This window comes from Nakaseomyces bracarensis (genome assembly GCF_045282275.1).
Source record: "Nakaseomyces bracarensis strain CBM3 chromosome Unknown Scaff13_0, whole genome shotgun sequence".
NCBI lineage: Eukaryota > Fungi > Ascomycota > Saccharomycetes > Saccharomycetales > Saccharomycetaceae > Nakaseomyces > Nakaseomyces bracarensis.
The window spans coordinates 985,004-999,781 of record NW_027263959.1 but is presented as its reverse complement, the minus strand read 5'-3'; the positions used below and the strand labels follow the sequence as shown (position 1 = coordinate 999,781).

The 14,778-nt window shown below is 33.7% G+C and overlaps 5 protein-coding genes across 5 annotated transcripts; all 5 read right to left on the bottom strand.

The window, feature by feature from the left end:
• Positions 1–72: 72 nt before the first annotated feature.
• BCK1 (mitogen-activated protein kinase kinase kinase BCK1) lies at positions 73–4,410 on the bottom strand (the record flags this gene model as incomplete). Its single annotated transcript, XM_071054634.1, has 1 exon — positions 73–4,410. The coding sequence occupies one exon, from the start codon at positions 4,408–4,410 to the stop codon at positions 73–75; it is 4,338 nt and encodes a 1,445-aa protein (XP_070909327.1).
• Positions 4,411–4,979: 569 nt separating this feature from the next.
• Positions 4,980–5,438, bottom strand: MRPL49 (mitochondrial 54S ribosomal protein bL21m; the record flags this gene model as incomplete). Its single annotated transcript, XM_071054633.1, has 1 exon — positions 4,980–5,438. The coding sequence occupies one exon, from the start codon at positions 5,436–5,438 to the stop codon at positions 4,980–4,982; it is 459 nt and encodes a 152-aa protein (XP_070909326.1).
• A 456-nt stretch (positions 5,439–5,894) lies between these two features.
• Positions 5,895–6,539, bottom strand: PHS1 (enoyl-CoA hydratase PHS1; the record flags this gene model as incomplete). Its single annotated transcript, XM_071054632.1, has 1 exon — positions 5,895–6,539. One exon carries the CDS (start codon positions 6,537–6,539, stop codon positions 5,895–5,897), a length of 645 nt encoding a protein of 214 aa, XP_070909325.1.
• A 1,041-nt stretch (positions 6,540–7,580) lies between these two features.
• On the bottom strand, positions 7,581–10,880 carry SAP185 (Sap185p; the record flags this gene model as incomplete). Its single annotated transcript, XM_071054631.1, has 1 exon — positions 7,581–10,880. The coding sequence occupies one exon, from the start codon at positions 10,878–10,880 to the stop codon at positions 7,581–7,583; it is 3,300 nt and encodes a 1,099-aa protein (XP_070909324.1).
• Positions 10,881–11,864: 984 nt separating this feature from the next.
• Positions 11,865–14,378, bottom strand: CHS6 (Chs6p; the record flags this gene model as incomplete). Its single annotated transcript, XM_071054630.1, has 1 exon — positions 11,865–14,378. One exon carries the CDS (start codon positions 14,376–14,378, stop codon positions 11,865–11,867), a length of 2,514 nt encoding a protein of 837 aa, XP_070909323.1.
• Positions 14,379–14,778: the final 400 nt, after the last annotated feature.

Genomic DNA, 14,778 nt, shown 5'->3' with positions numbered 1-14,778 from the left:
CTCTTCTTATTTGGCTGGTCCAAATAGGAATTTCATGCCTAATATAGTACTAATTAATAAATATATAGAGTACTATTTATTTTTACGTAATTTTGATGAGTTTAACTTATCATTTGATTTAATGAAGTCAAATAGACTAGTTTTTGAAAAATCAAAGGAAGAATCGATTTCACTGAAAGGGTGTTTTAATAAATCACCTGCTGTTGGTCTTTGTTCAGGGTTAATTTTAAAACAGCAATCGAGAAATTGCTTACCTGAGGATGATATCAAAGGATAAACATCCTCAGGAATAGGTGGTGCTGATTTCGCTTTACCAATTTTAAACATTGCAGCTACAACCTCCAGGTTCGACCAAGGCCGTTTACCAGCAAACATTTCTAGAACAATACATCCCAACGACCAAATATCAACCTTTGCACTATAACCTTGTTTGGTATCAACCATTTCAGGGGCCATCCAGAAAACAGTACCTCTCATGGTCATATCAGAGTTTGAATATATATCTTTAGACTTTTTGGAAATACCAAAATCACTAATTTTGCAAACGCCATCTTGATCGAGTAGTAAATTATCCGCTTTCATATCTCTATGCAAAATACCCTTTGAATGTAAATACTCTAAACCGTTGAGAACCTGGATATTCAGGTGCCTTATCAAAGGTTCATCAAATCTACCATACATTCGAATAAGTGATCCGACAGACCCACCTGCAACATACTCAAGGAATAAACTATACATATTGCCCCTTATTTCAGAACCTAGATATTGCACAATATTAAGGTGATCCAGATCTTTAAGTGTTGCAACTTCTGATTTTAGCGCATCTACCATATCTTTAACCATTTGATTTTGGGAAGAATATTTAGGAACTTCCACTTGCTTTACTGCCATCATTTCACCTGTTGTAACATTGAACGATAAATAAACTGCTCCAAATGATCCCTTTCCTATCATTTCACCTTTAATCCATGCAAATTCCTTATATTCTCCATTAGAATTTTTAGATTTGTTAATTTCTACCAGGTTTTTCTCCGTTACTTCAACAATTCTAGTTCCCCACATTTTTGTATTGTGACGTTTTAATTTTACTGTATTTTTTCTAGCTTCTCTAGCCTCATGGGCAATAGCTCTAATAGTTCTAGTACGCTTTGGTAATTTCGAAACGGTTTTCTTATTTTCATCCGTATATTCTACATTCCTCTCTTCAGAATTTGTATTTAACTTAGATAATGATTGAGTGAAAGGCTCAGAAAATCCACCCTTTTCTGGTGTTTTTGTTAATGGGCTCTTGGAATTTGAAATGTCCTCGACCACAGGTTTATCAAGGTGAGCTCTAGGAAAGAACTTTTCTAGATTTTGGTACACCATCTCCGCGGTAGGCCGCAATGTCATTTTCCTAATTGGTTTATCGTTATCATTAATTGAATATATCATATCCTCTTCCTCAGAATTACTTCGTGAGACACTACTGTTATTATTATGCCCCGAAGTATCCGCAGCTGTACCCCATAAAATATCCTCAGAAGAATTTTCATTATCATCAGAATCAGATAGTTCTGGCACATCATTGAACGAAATTGTATTTTCTTCAAACACATCCGCGGCTGAAGCAGAAGAAACGATTCTTTTAGAGTTTCCTCTCTTTAACATTGGAGACGGAGAATAGAATATTGAGTTATTGGAGACACTGGATGACGATCGATTAACTCTATTTTTTGTTATATGTTGGAAATTCAAAGGCGGAATTGTTTCCTCATCTAATTTATTTTTCCGTGTCGATTCACCTGCACCTTTGTAAGGTTGTGGCACCAGCACATGGCTTGATCCTGGCGTGTAAGATGAAACCATTTTATCTGATGAAGGACTGGTAGTCTCAATAGGAGATGATGTATTTGAAACTAACTCTGGCCTTTTACTCTTGTCCAGCGCAGTTTTCATTCTAGGACTATTAGATATTTGTTGATTTAACAATACAGATTTTTGTGGAGAGTTATTAATTGGAGGTTTTGGAGCTTCACGTTTTGGAGCAAGCTCAGGATTAGTGTACGGTGACCTTCTTCTTTTGTTGAAATCAATTTCTTTTCCTTCATCTTTTCGTAGTATTTGAAAAGTATTTTTTTGTAAATCATCAGAGCTGATCTTCTTCTTCTCAGGAATAGTTAAATTGAAATGTGGAGCAGTTTTTGAACCACTTTTGCTCGCGGAAGTAGGTTCTTGTAAATGTTCCTTAACGTTCCAATAGTTAATCTCTTCTGCATTATTAGATGAATTTCCAGTGTCATAAAAATAACTTGGAGTTTGTGGATACTGTTTTCCAGGTGCAGATGATCTATCATCGAACGATGCAATATCAGAAGATGATGTTACGGTTGAAATTTCATCAGTAGATGCGATGATACTACTGTTGATGGACCTAAGGGAACTTTTTTTCTTTAAAATATCCCTTTGTGAAGATTGTTTAGTAAATTTCCCCATGGGTGAAGTTCTGATTATATTTTGATCCTTCAAGTAAAATTTCTTGGAAGTATTTAGAAACAAACTATTCCGAATGGTGTCAATTAATTGATTAGTTAAAGCTGCCCCAATATCACAGCCAAAGTCTGTCATATGTATAGTAAAATTATCTGAGAGAATATTCAATCTTTTCGCCAAGTGTTCTTTAAATTTATCGATGTTATTAGGTAACTCTGATACTTTGATCGGTATAAATGTAATATTATCCCTAGTAACCAAAATATATTCGTCAAGATTATTACTTTTGCTAGATTTATATGGATAGTATTTTTTATCTAGAACATACTCTCCATATTGAAAGGCTGTTTCCTTTTCTCGGTTCCCCTTCGACACATCCCTTGATTCAGATTCTAAATTAACTCTAGTCAATGTTTCAATACTAGACCTAGGGGCTTCCAATAGTTTACCAGGTGCTTGTTTATTTACCTTTTGATGATTTGATATATTTGCTGTACCGGTAGAATATGACGGTGTACTCGGACTGATAGTTTGACTTTTCCTCTTGATCTTACCCCATAAACTCGATTTATCTTCGGTCTGATTTGGTGACGGTTTATAAGTCGAGTTTAGGGAGTCATTATTTTTATGATTATTGGATGGTAGATTATTTACATTTTCATGACGTTTATTTGAATTCGTGGTTATCGTGTTATTCCCTCGTTTTTCTTTGTCTTCTGCACTTGGGAAGATAGCATTAAGTAATGATGATTCAGATGAGCTACTCTTTTGATGTTTTCTGAGTATTCCCGAGTAAGTTGGAGAACTTGATGCTGATAAAATCTTTGCTGTTCCTACCTCACTCTCAACAATAGATTGTGGTCTAGAAGGGATGTGTAATTTTATATCTGGATTCACCTTATTAGAATTGATATTAGCAACAGACGTTTGTGACGATGAGGAACCTATAAGTGATATAAAGCTTCTACGATAAAGAGATCCTGTACTTTTTGTTTTCTTATGTGATTTTACTATTGATTTTTCGGGTGGTCTGGTCAATGATGCGATTTCATTTCCAAGAAGAACAGACTCTGATGTTGACCTTGACGTCGCCAAGTCATCTTGTGATTTGCTATTCTTATTTCTCATCTTGATACTATCTATAGGATCAATCTGCATCGCCGAAATACTGTTCCCACTCTTCTGTCTTGTATGGGAATGAGAAACATTCTTAGACATTGTCTGCTTTAGCAATGATTGAAATTTATCATAGGAGCCATGTTTACTGATAGTAAGATACTTTTCATAAAGCGCAAAGTTTTCATACGCTAGTAACTTTATAAATTTCTGACCATAAATTTGATATTTCTTAAAAAAGCTCATCCAACTCTCAGGGAAGTCGTGATATCTGAACCATGCTAGAACCCTCTGCATAGTCCATTCTTCCGGATTAGTGGGATCCCATGATAAAATCAGTTTATCAAATGATAAACTGTTTATGCTATTACTCCCCCCAGATGATTTTCTAGATTCAGAGCTCTTATTTGTATATAAACCATCACCTAGTAACGGGGGTTTTGCTGGTGCTTCTGATATATCAAAGGTTGGTGTTGAAAAACCAGAATTATGTGTCTCAGCTGAATACATCGAGCCTCTATAATTCATAGAATGCGGACTCTCCGTTGTTGTTGAGCGATAAGTGGTAGGAGTTAATGTCTTATTAGAGTTTTTTGAGCTTAAAGGAGTAGACTGTCCTGCATTATTCACATTTGAACTGTTTCCATAACCGTATGTAGAGCCGCTGTAATCTGTAGAGGCACTAGAATTTCTTACATGTGTCTTAAAGGAGCTCAAGGATGGAGATGGTGAAGTTTGTGATATTGTTGAATTCCGTATATTAGAAGCAGATCCACTTTTTGAATGCCCATTTGTACCCGCAATTTTTTTCAAAAATGTCATTTCTTCTTAAAAAAGAATACAATTAATAGTTATCCAAACAAAAACTTCAGTCTAGATGACTTTTTTTTTATATTTCTTTTTTTTTTATTTGTTATTTATAGTATACCTTGTATTCGATCAAATCTTCAAATATCTTCTATCAGATCAAATCAATAATGATCCTGAAGATAAAAAACTATCTATAACTTTACAGTTGTTAATTGTATTTATTTTTAATAGCACCGGTAAAGTAACACTTGAAACCAATTTATATAAATAATTTCTTTTAAAACATTAGAAAGTACTGAGCTGAATAGGGCCTACAGATCAAAGTCATCGAAGGCATCTTACATCATAAATTCAAAATCAAGGTTTTGCTATTTCTGTACTGTATAGTCGCGATCTTTTTCCTGTTTCTCATGTATAAGAGGAAAAACAAAAAATAGCAAAAAAGGATGCTCTGAACAGGAATCGAATGCGATTTGCATTTGGCTTTCTCAAAATCAATTTATTTTATTTAGTATTTACATTATTCATACGAAAGCTTTTATTAAAGCAAAGATACTTAGATATATACAGGAATATGACTATTAGTTCAGTTTGAGTTCAGAAATTCTTATTACGGTTTGATCAGCTTTATTAACAGCGTGACGAACTCTTCTATTTCTTCTTTTAGTCACTTCTCTGACTTGATATGCTCTCTTGGTCTTTTCTAGAACGGTAGCCTTTATAGTAAAGATACTGGGGTCTATGGCCTTATCAACTAGTTTATAATTCCTTGACCCAATTGTTGTGACATCAGTAAGATTTAGTGTATCGCCAACCTCGGCTTCTTTCAACTTAAATGGTAATATAACTTTGTCACCTTTGGTCACCAGGTATGGTCTCTCATGTATCTTGAAAACCGCATAGAGTTCATTAGTCAATTTCAATGGTGCTAAATCATTATATTTCGCAGCTGCTTCGGTAGTTACACCCCTGTATGTTGCCTTCATGAGCTGGCTGCCGAATGCATGTGTTGGCTTTAGGTTAGTCAGAAATTTGAACATTTTGCACACCAAATATTTATGTAGCCAGAAAAAGAAAGTGTTATCAAACAAACGATATATTAGAGCTTTAGCTTTAACTATGATACTGATCCTATCTTAATAGTTCCAATTACCTATTCTGATAATTATACAGTTTCTGTTCTTTCTGTTTCTTCGGCTCTATAACAAAAAATTAGCTCTTTCTGTAAAAAAAAAAATAATACTAAATTGTACAAAATATCTGTTTGATACAATAACTACTAGGTATCAAAAGATAAATGAAAGCATTAGTTTCTAATTTTTTAACTCTCGCAGGCATCAATTCACCAGGTTTCTTGATAAGAAGGAATATGTTTTTCCTATTTATTCGCTTTGAATTTATTTTTATTTATCAGTATTCTATAGTATAACTAAAATAAAACAAAAAAATGGTTTTCATAAGGGCCAAATGGCGTATATATCATACTATGGTTGTTGCTAGTTCGACTTATTTTTACTCTTTAATTGTTTCATAATTTTTTTTCTTTGTGCTAACATATGAAGGAAGAGCATAGGAAGACCAGGAATATAAGTTAACATTACGGCAATGAAAAAATATTTACCGAACGCTGAGTATTTGGCTTCCGCATATGGTAAGGCGGAGTATATTATCAATAGCTCACTAGCAACACCAGTAGGATACAACACCAAGAATAAATTGTATCTTAAGTATACTAAGAAAGTTGGAGCTCCTCTTGAACTGGTTAGAGTAAAAAAGTAAAATAAGTATCTGACTATTTCAGTAATGGACCAAGCCAAAAGCAAAGTAATGTAGATAAAACCATGAGCATTTGGCGCTTCTGGAATATAGTAAAAGACCCCGATCACTAGGACTAATCTTGACAAAACTTGAGCAACTGTAGTTAATAATGGTGATCTTACAATTCCAAATAGAGAGTTTATTATTTCAATTACTGCACCGAATTGAATAAAAGTAACAACTTTCTTAGTATCAAAGAAAAATTTTGGTTGTCCATTGACTGGATAGTATCTAACCACTGAGTAGAGTATATAACCCCAGCCAATTGCAGAGAGCAAGTTATATAATGGCAAATATGAGAATATAGATTTCTTTTGAGCCATTAGGAAATTTTCAAATAATAAATTAATTGAAGGAAGGGACTGGCAAAGAGATCACTTTAACAAAATCTATTAATCACGGCCTTTAATTGTTTATATAGCAGTTAATTGTACCTTCAAACAAGATACAAATGTACTTAAATATTGGACTTTTTGTCGTATTCGCTCAGTGCTACTATGGGATAACTATTTTCGTTTGATTCAGATTATGTTTCAATGCAAATTTCCTCCGGGGTATTTTCGACTCAACAGATGACCAAACGTAATTAGTGATATAATTAGTGATACACATTAGGCCATCATACTGATCTTACTTATTCATATAATATTGATTTTTTTTATCGATATGATATTATAAAGTACACTATTATAATTAATGCAAATAAATTATTAATGTGAAAAGGTTGTTAACGGCAATGCTAAAAGAAAAAAAGAATAGCAGATGAATTCCCTTTTGATTGAGAGAATAGCTAAACGATATACTTTTTTAATATTAATTAGCTTACTGTTCTTAACAAAACGAGAAAAGATGCAATATATATATAATTGGAACACTATGGTCAGGTTTTTCTTTTCTTTTCCCTTTCCAACATTATTTCTTCAGATTATGCCAGCTAAGCGATCATCCAATCTTAAAACCAATAGACTGAAAATCATAGAAACAAAAAAAAATTTGAAGGTAAAACAAACAAACAAATATGTCATTGCTAAACACAAAAAAAAATAACCACGAGGTGATTAGTATTATGGTCTGATTCCAATTCATCTATAAGTAGAAGAGTACTACATTAATCAGTATCCTTCATCTGATGGAACAATACCTTTTAGCTAATTCACGGAAAGTAAGAGGCTATAGATAACCAGGATTATCATCTCTTAAATAAGAAATAAATACCATTTTATTTTCTAGTCTCGAAAAGTTATTGTTTACTTTCTATCATCATGGGTAGAACCCAAGAAATTAAGAAAAAAATAAGACAGGACATACGAAAAATGCTAAGCGCATCCAGGTTATGATGTCTGTGCCAACACAAATTGAGATGACTAGTTATCTTTAAAATCGCGATTGTAATTGACCATACCCATCAAGCGGTCTTGTTCATTCTCATCCCAGGAAAGGTTATCCTTACTATTAGACCTACACAAAGAATATGGGCCAAATTCTGTCTCATCTTCCTCATTAGTATCTTCATAAGGACTGCCTTCCAATTCCGCTTCACTGTCATCGCTTAATTCATTTTCATCTTCATCGCTGTCTCCATTAGCCGTGCTCCGTGAAAAAAAACCTCCATTATATTGATCTGAATATAGCGGGTTATTAGGTTTTGAGTAAGATTGTCCATCATCATTTGGATCAACATAGTCATCTTCATCCCCACCTCCAGTATGACCTATTTCTTTCATATTGTCTAAGTCGAATTGATGCTGGAATATATTTTTATTGTCGAGTTCGGGAGTAGATATCTCTGAAGTTTTTGAGAAGTTTTTTAGCACAAAAGAATTCGAGTCTGGTTCCCATGAATTATCATCAGCGTCTTCAAATTGCTGATTGTCAGGTTTATGAGATTTCCTGGATGGTTCATCAGCTTCGGAGTCATAAAAATCTTTCCTGAGTTGATCAGACATATATGCACTGAATCTGTTGTTGGTGATATCGACCTCACTATTTGCTTCTTTAGAACCACCTTCCTCTTCATGATCTATAGGGTCAATTAATGAAGAATTTAATTCTAACCGAGTTTTTTTACCATCACCATCTATGTATTCATAGTACCTAGGATTATCAATATCATTGTATTCAGCATACAGCTCATCTTCATCTTCTTCTGTATCTTCGTTCATTTGATGAGCACTAGCAAGGCTATCATATAAATTTTGATTTTCATATGCTTCATCATCTTCATCATCATATGCATCGTCATCTTCTTCACCTTCAACGTTATCAAAACCACTATGGTCATTCAAGTTTTCATCATCCCTATCATCTTCATTTTCAATATCTTCAAGATCATCACCTACATCACCAAGTATGGTATTATATTTTTCGCGAAGTTCCGCTAGTTCTGTCTCAGCATATTCTTTCCATTTAGGTTCTTGTAGACAATCTCCAATGGTCTGGGTAGTAAAAGTAATCTTCATTTCATCTAAATAGGCTTCAAACTTTACTATTTCTTCGGCCATTAATGTCAAATGACCCATATAACCCAGCCTTAAGATATGTTCTTTTTCATATAAGGCGGATTTCTCGTTACCTTTAATAATAAGACTGGTCATATGAATATTTGATAATAGATCGCTTAACAAGAATCTATTATAACCAGTCATCAAGGGGCCATTGAATATTTGTTGAATAATATCGAATACCACATTATGTAAGAAATTATTCCAGACGAAATGGAAAAACATATCAAGGATTACTTGAATAACTCTGGTGTCTTGTAAAGCTATCTTCAATTGATCTCCGACAGTTGGTTTTACACGTAATTTCTTTTCAGTTTCCTCATCATCGGCAATATTTTCCAAGTATTCTTCTTCATTTATATCTTTAGCTTCCGAATCTTCTTGAGGAACAGCTTTTTCTGCTGAAATCTCATCTTCTCTATCTTTTTCAGTATCCAGTTGCAGACCATTCATTTCACTAGCTATTTTTTCATCCTCGTGAGACCCTTCTGAAATTTCATCTGAAGGATTACCGATGTTGTCTGGTACATCATTTTCATCTATTACTTCAGGTAATTCAGCCTTTAATATTCTTTCCCTTTCCTCATCCCTTTCCTTTACAATATTTTCTCCATTTGGATCATTTAGTAAAGTCATATTAGAACAATGAAGTAGTTCTGCAATTAATTCACATATTTTAAACCTTTCAAAGCCAAGTGGTTCTATTTGCCCCTGTGGTGTTTCTAGTGGCGGAAGTTCAATTTTAGTCAACATATCCGTAAATTCAGGCATATGAACAGCAAATAATTTTAGTAGATGACCCAAATAGATAGGATCTCTATCAGTAGGAGGATGGGTTTGAATTGTTGTATATGCAAGTTGAACGAAATCATAGTCTGAATTGTTCTTCCTAATTAGTTCTATTATAATTCCAACCCCATTACTTAAAGAGGAGCCTGCTTTCAACATAATAGTGATTAATTTCTCCATCATGGGTGGAGAAACTAACTGACGTATAAGTTCATTGGGACCAATACTAGATGCAATTTCATTGTTACAGTTACCACTGATGGTAACAAGTGCCTTTATAAAATCACCAGCAGACGATTGTGTAGATTTATCATGTTCTGGAGACAAGAAGTTTAGAAGTTTAGAGATAATGCCTTGGTTTTTCAATATACGAATGATACCAGTTGGTGCGTCTGGTTTATCAGTAGAAATAACTTTTAGTAAGAAGTCCATTAAAGGAGGATTATCAATATGAGTAAGAAATAGATCAACCAGATTTTCCTGTTTGACGATGAATGACAAAATACCATTAAGATCCATATCTAATAATCTCTCATTAATCTTCATGAAATATGTTGAGATTTCTATTGGCAGAGGAGCAGGATATTGCATAATTGACCATAGTTTGCCTAAAAGATCTTCATTTTGAATAACAGTAGAAGAAATAGGCCATACATCAGCAGATAGTACTTCTGCAGCCATTCTTGCCCTCCTTAAGTCGTCTTCTTCCTCGTAATCTTGGCGAATAGTCACACTCATATCGTCAGCATCACTTGAAGAATTACTTTCATTTTCAGAATCCCCATTATCTTTTTTACTGTCTGTGATGATCTCTTTATCTTCATTCTCCGTTCCAGTAAGAGTTATTGTTGGTGTGGTACTCTTGTCTGATAGATCTTCTTCATCATTCTTGGATTCATTCTCAGGAACTTCTTCAGGATGTTCTTCTTCCACCAGAGCATCTATGATATTTGTGCATTTAACGTAGTCAATTAATTTAGACAGGACCTCAGGATATTTGAGGAAGATTAATAGTTTGAAATTAGAGCACATTAGTTCCGTATAGAGTTCGTCGTCATCCAGTAAATCGTCCAGAACAGCCATATTTGGCTTATAATTTTTATACTCTTCTTCCGTAGTCGGTAGTTGTTCTATATCTTCTTCTTCCTCAACATCTTGCTTTCCACTGTCTATCTTCTCAGCACCATCCTCGTTCTTATTGTCTTCATTACCATCCTCTTTTTTTATAACATCCTCTGTATCCTCACTTCTATTGTCCTCACTCTTAAAAATATCTTCATTTCCATCTAACTTAATGAATGCTTTATTAAGCAAACGAGATAAAGAAGACTCAGAAGAATAATCAGTTCCAAATTTCCAAAATGATCCTGACATAGTACTATATCTCTCTTACCTAAGCTCTGCTTTAACTCTGTATTTTTAAAATTGAGCACCTTTTATTATTCACAAGAGACGAATAAAGCTAAAATATTATAGTGCTATTTCTTTTTAAAGATAAATTAGACACTAACAGTTTATTAGTTGTACTTTTTTTTCCTTTTTTCAAATATGGTAGTTGTTTTCTTTCCTTCAAACACCTTCCTTCAAAGTGAAGATATAATAATATCTTTCTTTTTTTTTTAATTTTTTTTCTTTAATTTTAATACACCTCTTCAGTTTGGATACCTAATTTTTTTTGTGTGTTATAATATTACCAACAATATTTGCTCTTTTTATTGATTTTGAAGTTATAACCTAATTTTCCAAAAGCTTTTCTTGATCAATTTAAATATTGCGATGCTATTTCCGTGTCAAGAAAACACTATTGATCAATCTATAAAGCAGCACTCCACTAAATAATGCCATAAAGTGATCCCAATCAATATTTTAACAATAAAAAACTTTTTTTTCCCAATCACATCTTCATTATAAAATGAAATTTTTCATCCCAAAAGGAATTTTTAAAGAGAGAAAAAAAACATAGTTAGGCCGAAAGTCGCCTTCGGTGTTTTACTATTTAAAATTTCTTTGTTTTGTTAAATTTTCGTCTTGTTAGTAGAAGAAAAAAAATAACTTGCTCTCTTTCCCAGATTTAAAATCTTCTTCTGAAAAACAGTCGTACAATGTCCCTGATTCCTAATAGCTTTGGACTTGGGCTAGAAGAAAAAAAAAATTTTTTTTTTAAACTTTAGCTTTGGTTTTCTTACTTTTTCTGTTGGTTTTGTTTCTTTTTTCAACGATGTTGAAGGCCCACCCTAAACTGCACTGGAAACGAATGAAATCATGTGGTTTGATATGCAAAATGACTTGTAAAAATATATATAATAAAGATAAAGAAAAAAGAAAAAAAAAATAATAATATTTAATGTTACAATTTGATTATTCGGGCGATAATTCCATGCTATCTACCCAATCGAACATTATCTCTAAGACTGATAATAGGCCACGGTTTGCATATGGCAAACCTAGCACGTGAGTACGAAGGAGGTCTGTTCCGTATTTTTCACTTAATTTGAATAATATTTTGACGTTAAGAAGTTGGAATTCATTGTAGAATCTGAATTCATAGGAGATTTTTTTAACCAGTAAGTCTATAACAACATCTTGGTTCAACAGAGATTCAACACCGTCCATTGATTGTACCATTTCAAACTTGTTGTCATTCATATATAACTCTAAAATCTTCGTACAGCTGACAATATCAAACCTGGCCACGATACTTGTCCGTAAACATGCAATAGCGTCTGACCATTGCCAAGTTCTATACATTGTTAGGCCAAGAAGTTCCCATTCAAGCCCACTGTATTTGACATCCTTATTATTTACGGCGGCACGTGATATCTTAAGATCGTCATAAATATTCAGGAACATTTTATCCAACCATCTCTCACATAACCTTTTCTTTCTGAATTGGAGTGGTACAGTTGCTTGCGATTCAAGATTACTTATTGTTCGTCCATCTCCTTCGTTTGTCATGACCATGTACTCTTGTTGCATGACGAAGACCTGAGATCTTTGTTTCATAAGCTCATTCCATCCAAGATTGTAAATTATCTCCATAATTAAATCATATACCTGGGTCTGGAACCAATTGTTCTGCTTTGTCACAGTATTTCTAGAGAGTAAATTATAGTCAGCGACGCACTCAACTTCATGAGGCGAAACAAAATTGGTCAAGTTAACAGCCTGAGTTCCGTAAAGCGGTCCAATCTCATATGCAGCTTGTTCCCATATCTCAGGAATATACCCTTTCTCGGTTAAATTATAGGGCATATAAATTCTACCAAAAATAAATTTTTGAAATTCTTCTTGGTTTTTCCATTTGCTGTTCAAATTATTTAGCTCCTTCGAAGTCAGTTCGCAATTTTCTGATATATTATTTTGATCTTTAACATTCGTCCTTCCTAAAGGCCTTTTATAGTAATTAGTCATAGATGGATCCATATACAAAGTTTCCCTAACGCTATCAATAGTGGGCAATGGATGCATAGAGTTTATTGCCAATAACGCCTTGTCAAACTTTCCTAGTTTAATATAAGCTTTAGTTAACCAGTACCACGATTTAAATGAGTCAACTGTCATTTCAGTGGAGGATTTTATTACTTGAAGAGCTGTTTCATAATCAGTAGTGCGTCCCAGTAGATATTGGCCTTGTATAATGAGTAGTTCTGATAGAGAGTTTAAAATAAATAGATCATCAAAGTCATGCTTGTTTTTATTTTCTAATAAATCAGTCAGCTCTGCGATGTTTTTGTGTAATAATAATACCAAATCATGATCATGTTCACCGCTTTGTTCCATGACCGCTGCTAAAACTATTTGATATATTATGCCATTGCTTTCATCTCTGTTCATTAAATGATGTAGTTCATCGATAACAAAAGTCACCAGTCTAGGTGAACTTATCGACAAGAATTCTAAGATAGAGCGTGTCAAGTAATTTGATATTATTGTTGGTTCCAATGACATTGTAGAGTCCCAACCACACTCTAAGAAATGTGGTAAATATTTACAAAGTAAAGACAGGATATGTTCACATTTAGCAATATCGTTAGAGCTTGAACCTTGTGTTAGGCCTAACAAAGGGTATTCGACAAGTCCCGGAAGCTTTCTTGCAGTTTCAATATTTGTTATTACACTTCTAACACAAGCACTTACGAAGGTTTCCTCCCATATTTGTTCACTTAGCTGGATCAAGGTAGATCCATTGGAACAATCAACAGCATTTATTTGGTAATTTTTATCCGTTTCTACTCTAATTCTAATGTCTACTTGAGAGAAAAAATTGGTACAACAATATGTCGATATAACCTGATCTGTGGATTCTTGTTTTAGGAGCTTTAATAAAGCAATTGCCATTGATTCATCAGAGACATCCAGTCCTGTTAAGTAGAAGTATTGACCGGTTTCAATATCCTTATGGTATGTATCATATGCTGTAATATGTACAAGATCAGGTGGGCCCAGCCCCAGTTTCCCTTGTTTTACTAACCTCTTCAAAAGAGTGGTTCGAAGTCCCAATGATTCACCAAATTGGTGTTCCATGACCCGTGGAAATTCACGTTTCTTTCCCGTTTTATCCAGCAGATTTGGCGTGCTCCCAGTATATTTACCATTATTATAGACTGAGTTTTTCTGAGGACCACTGAAAGAGGCAGATCTTGACTTTGATCTGGAGTTTGTCTGTTCTAGATTCGGCAGCGTCAGATTACTGTTATTCCTATTTCCTTCTCCAGGTATCTCGTCAATAGACCTATTTCTACCATGTGCATTCTTAGTGGGAGTAAGGTATACATTATTACTGGTGCTTCTTCTCACAGGTAAGCCATCATCTGATTTGTTAACATCCACATCCTCCTTCTTAGTTTTCTTCTTCTTCCCACTCCAAAACATCTATATCCCAAAAAAAAATAAATAAAAAAATAAAAAAATACAAGGGAAGGAAGTATTTTAGTAATTGAGATGAATAATAGCCTTATTTTTTGATATCTTCCGATCTACTTATCTCTAATTTAGATCTCAATACAATAAAAACTGATCTCTTGATTAATTTTTATTTTTTTTGTCATTGTCGTTTTTCTCCCCCATACATACAAAAAGAAATCCCACCTTGCCACGTAACTATTGTTCTTGTTTTTACATTTCCATTTTTAGATATTTGAATTTGAAATATTTCGTTGCCGGTTAACCAGGAGATCCCAGTATAATCGAATATTTCGTAACAGAAGACATAATTTTTTTCATTGTTTTCTTTATTTGTTAAAAAAAAAAGGTTATTTTGTTACCCAGCTCA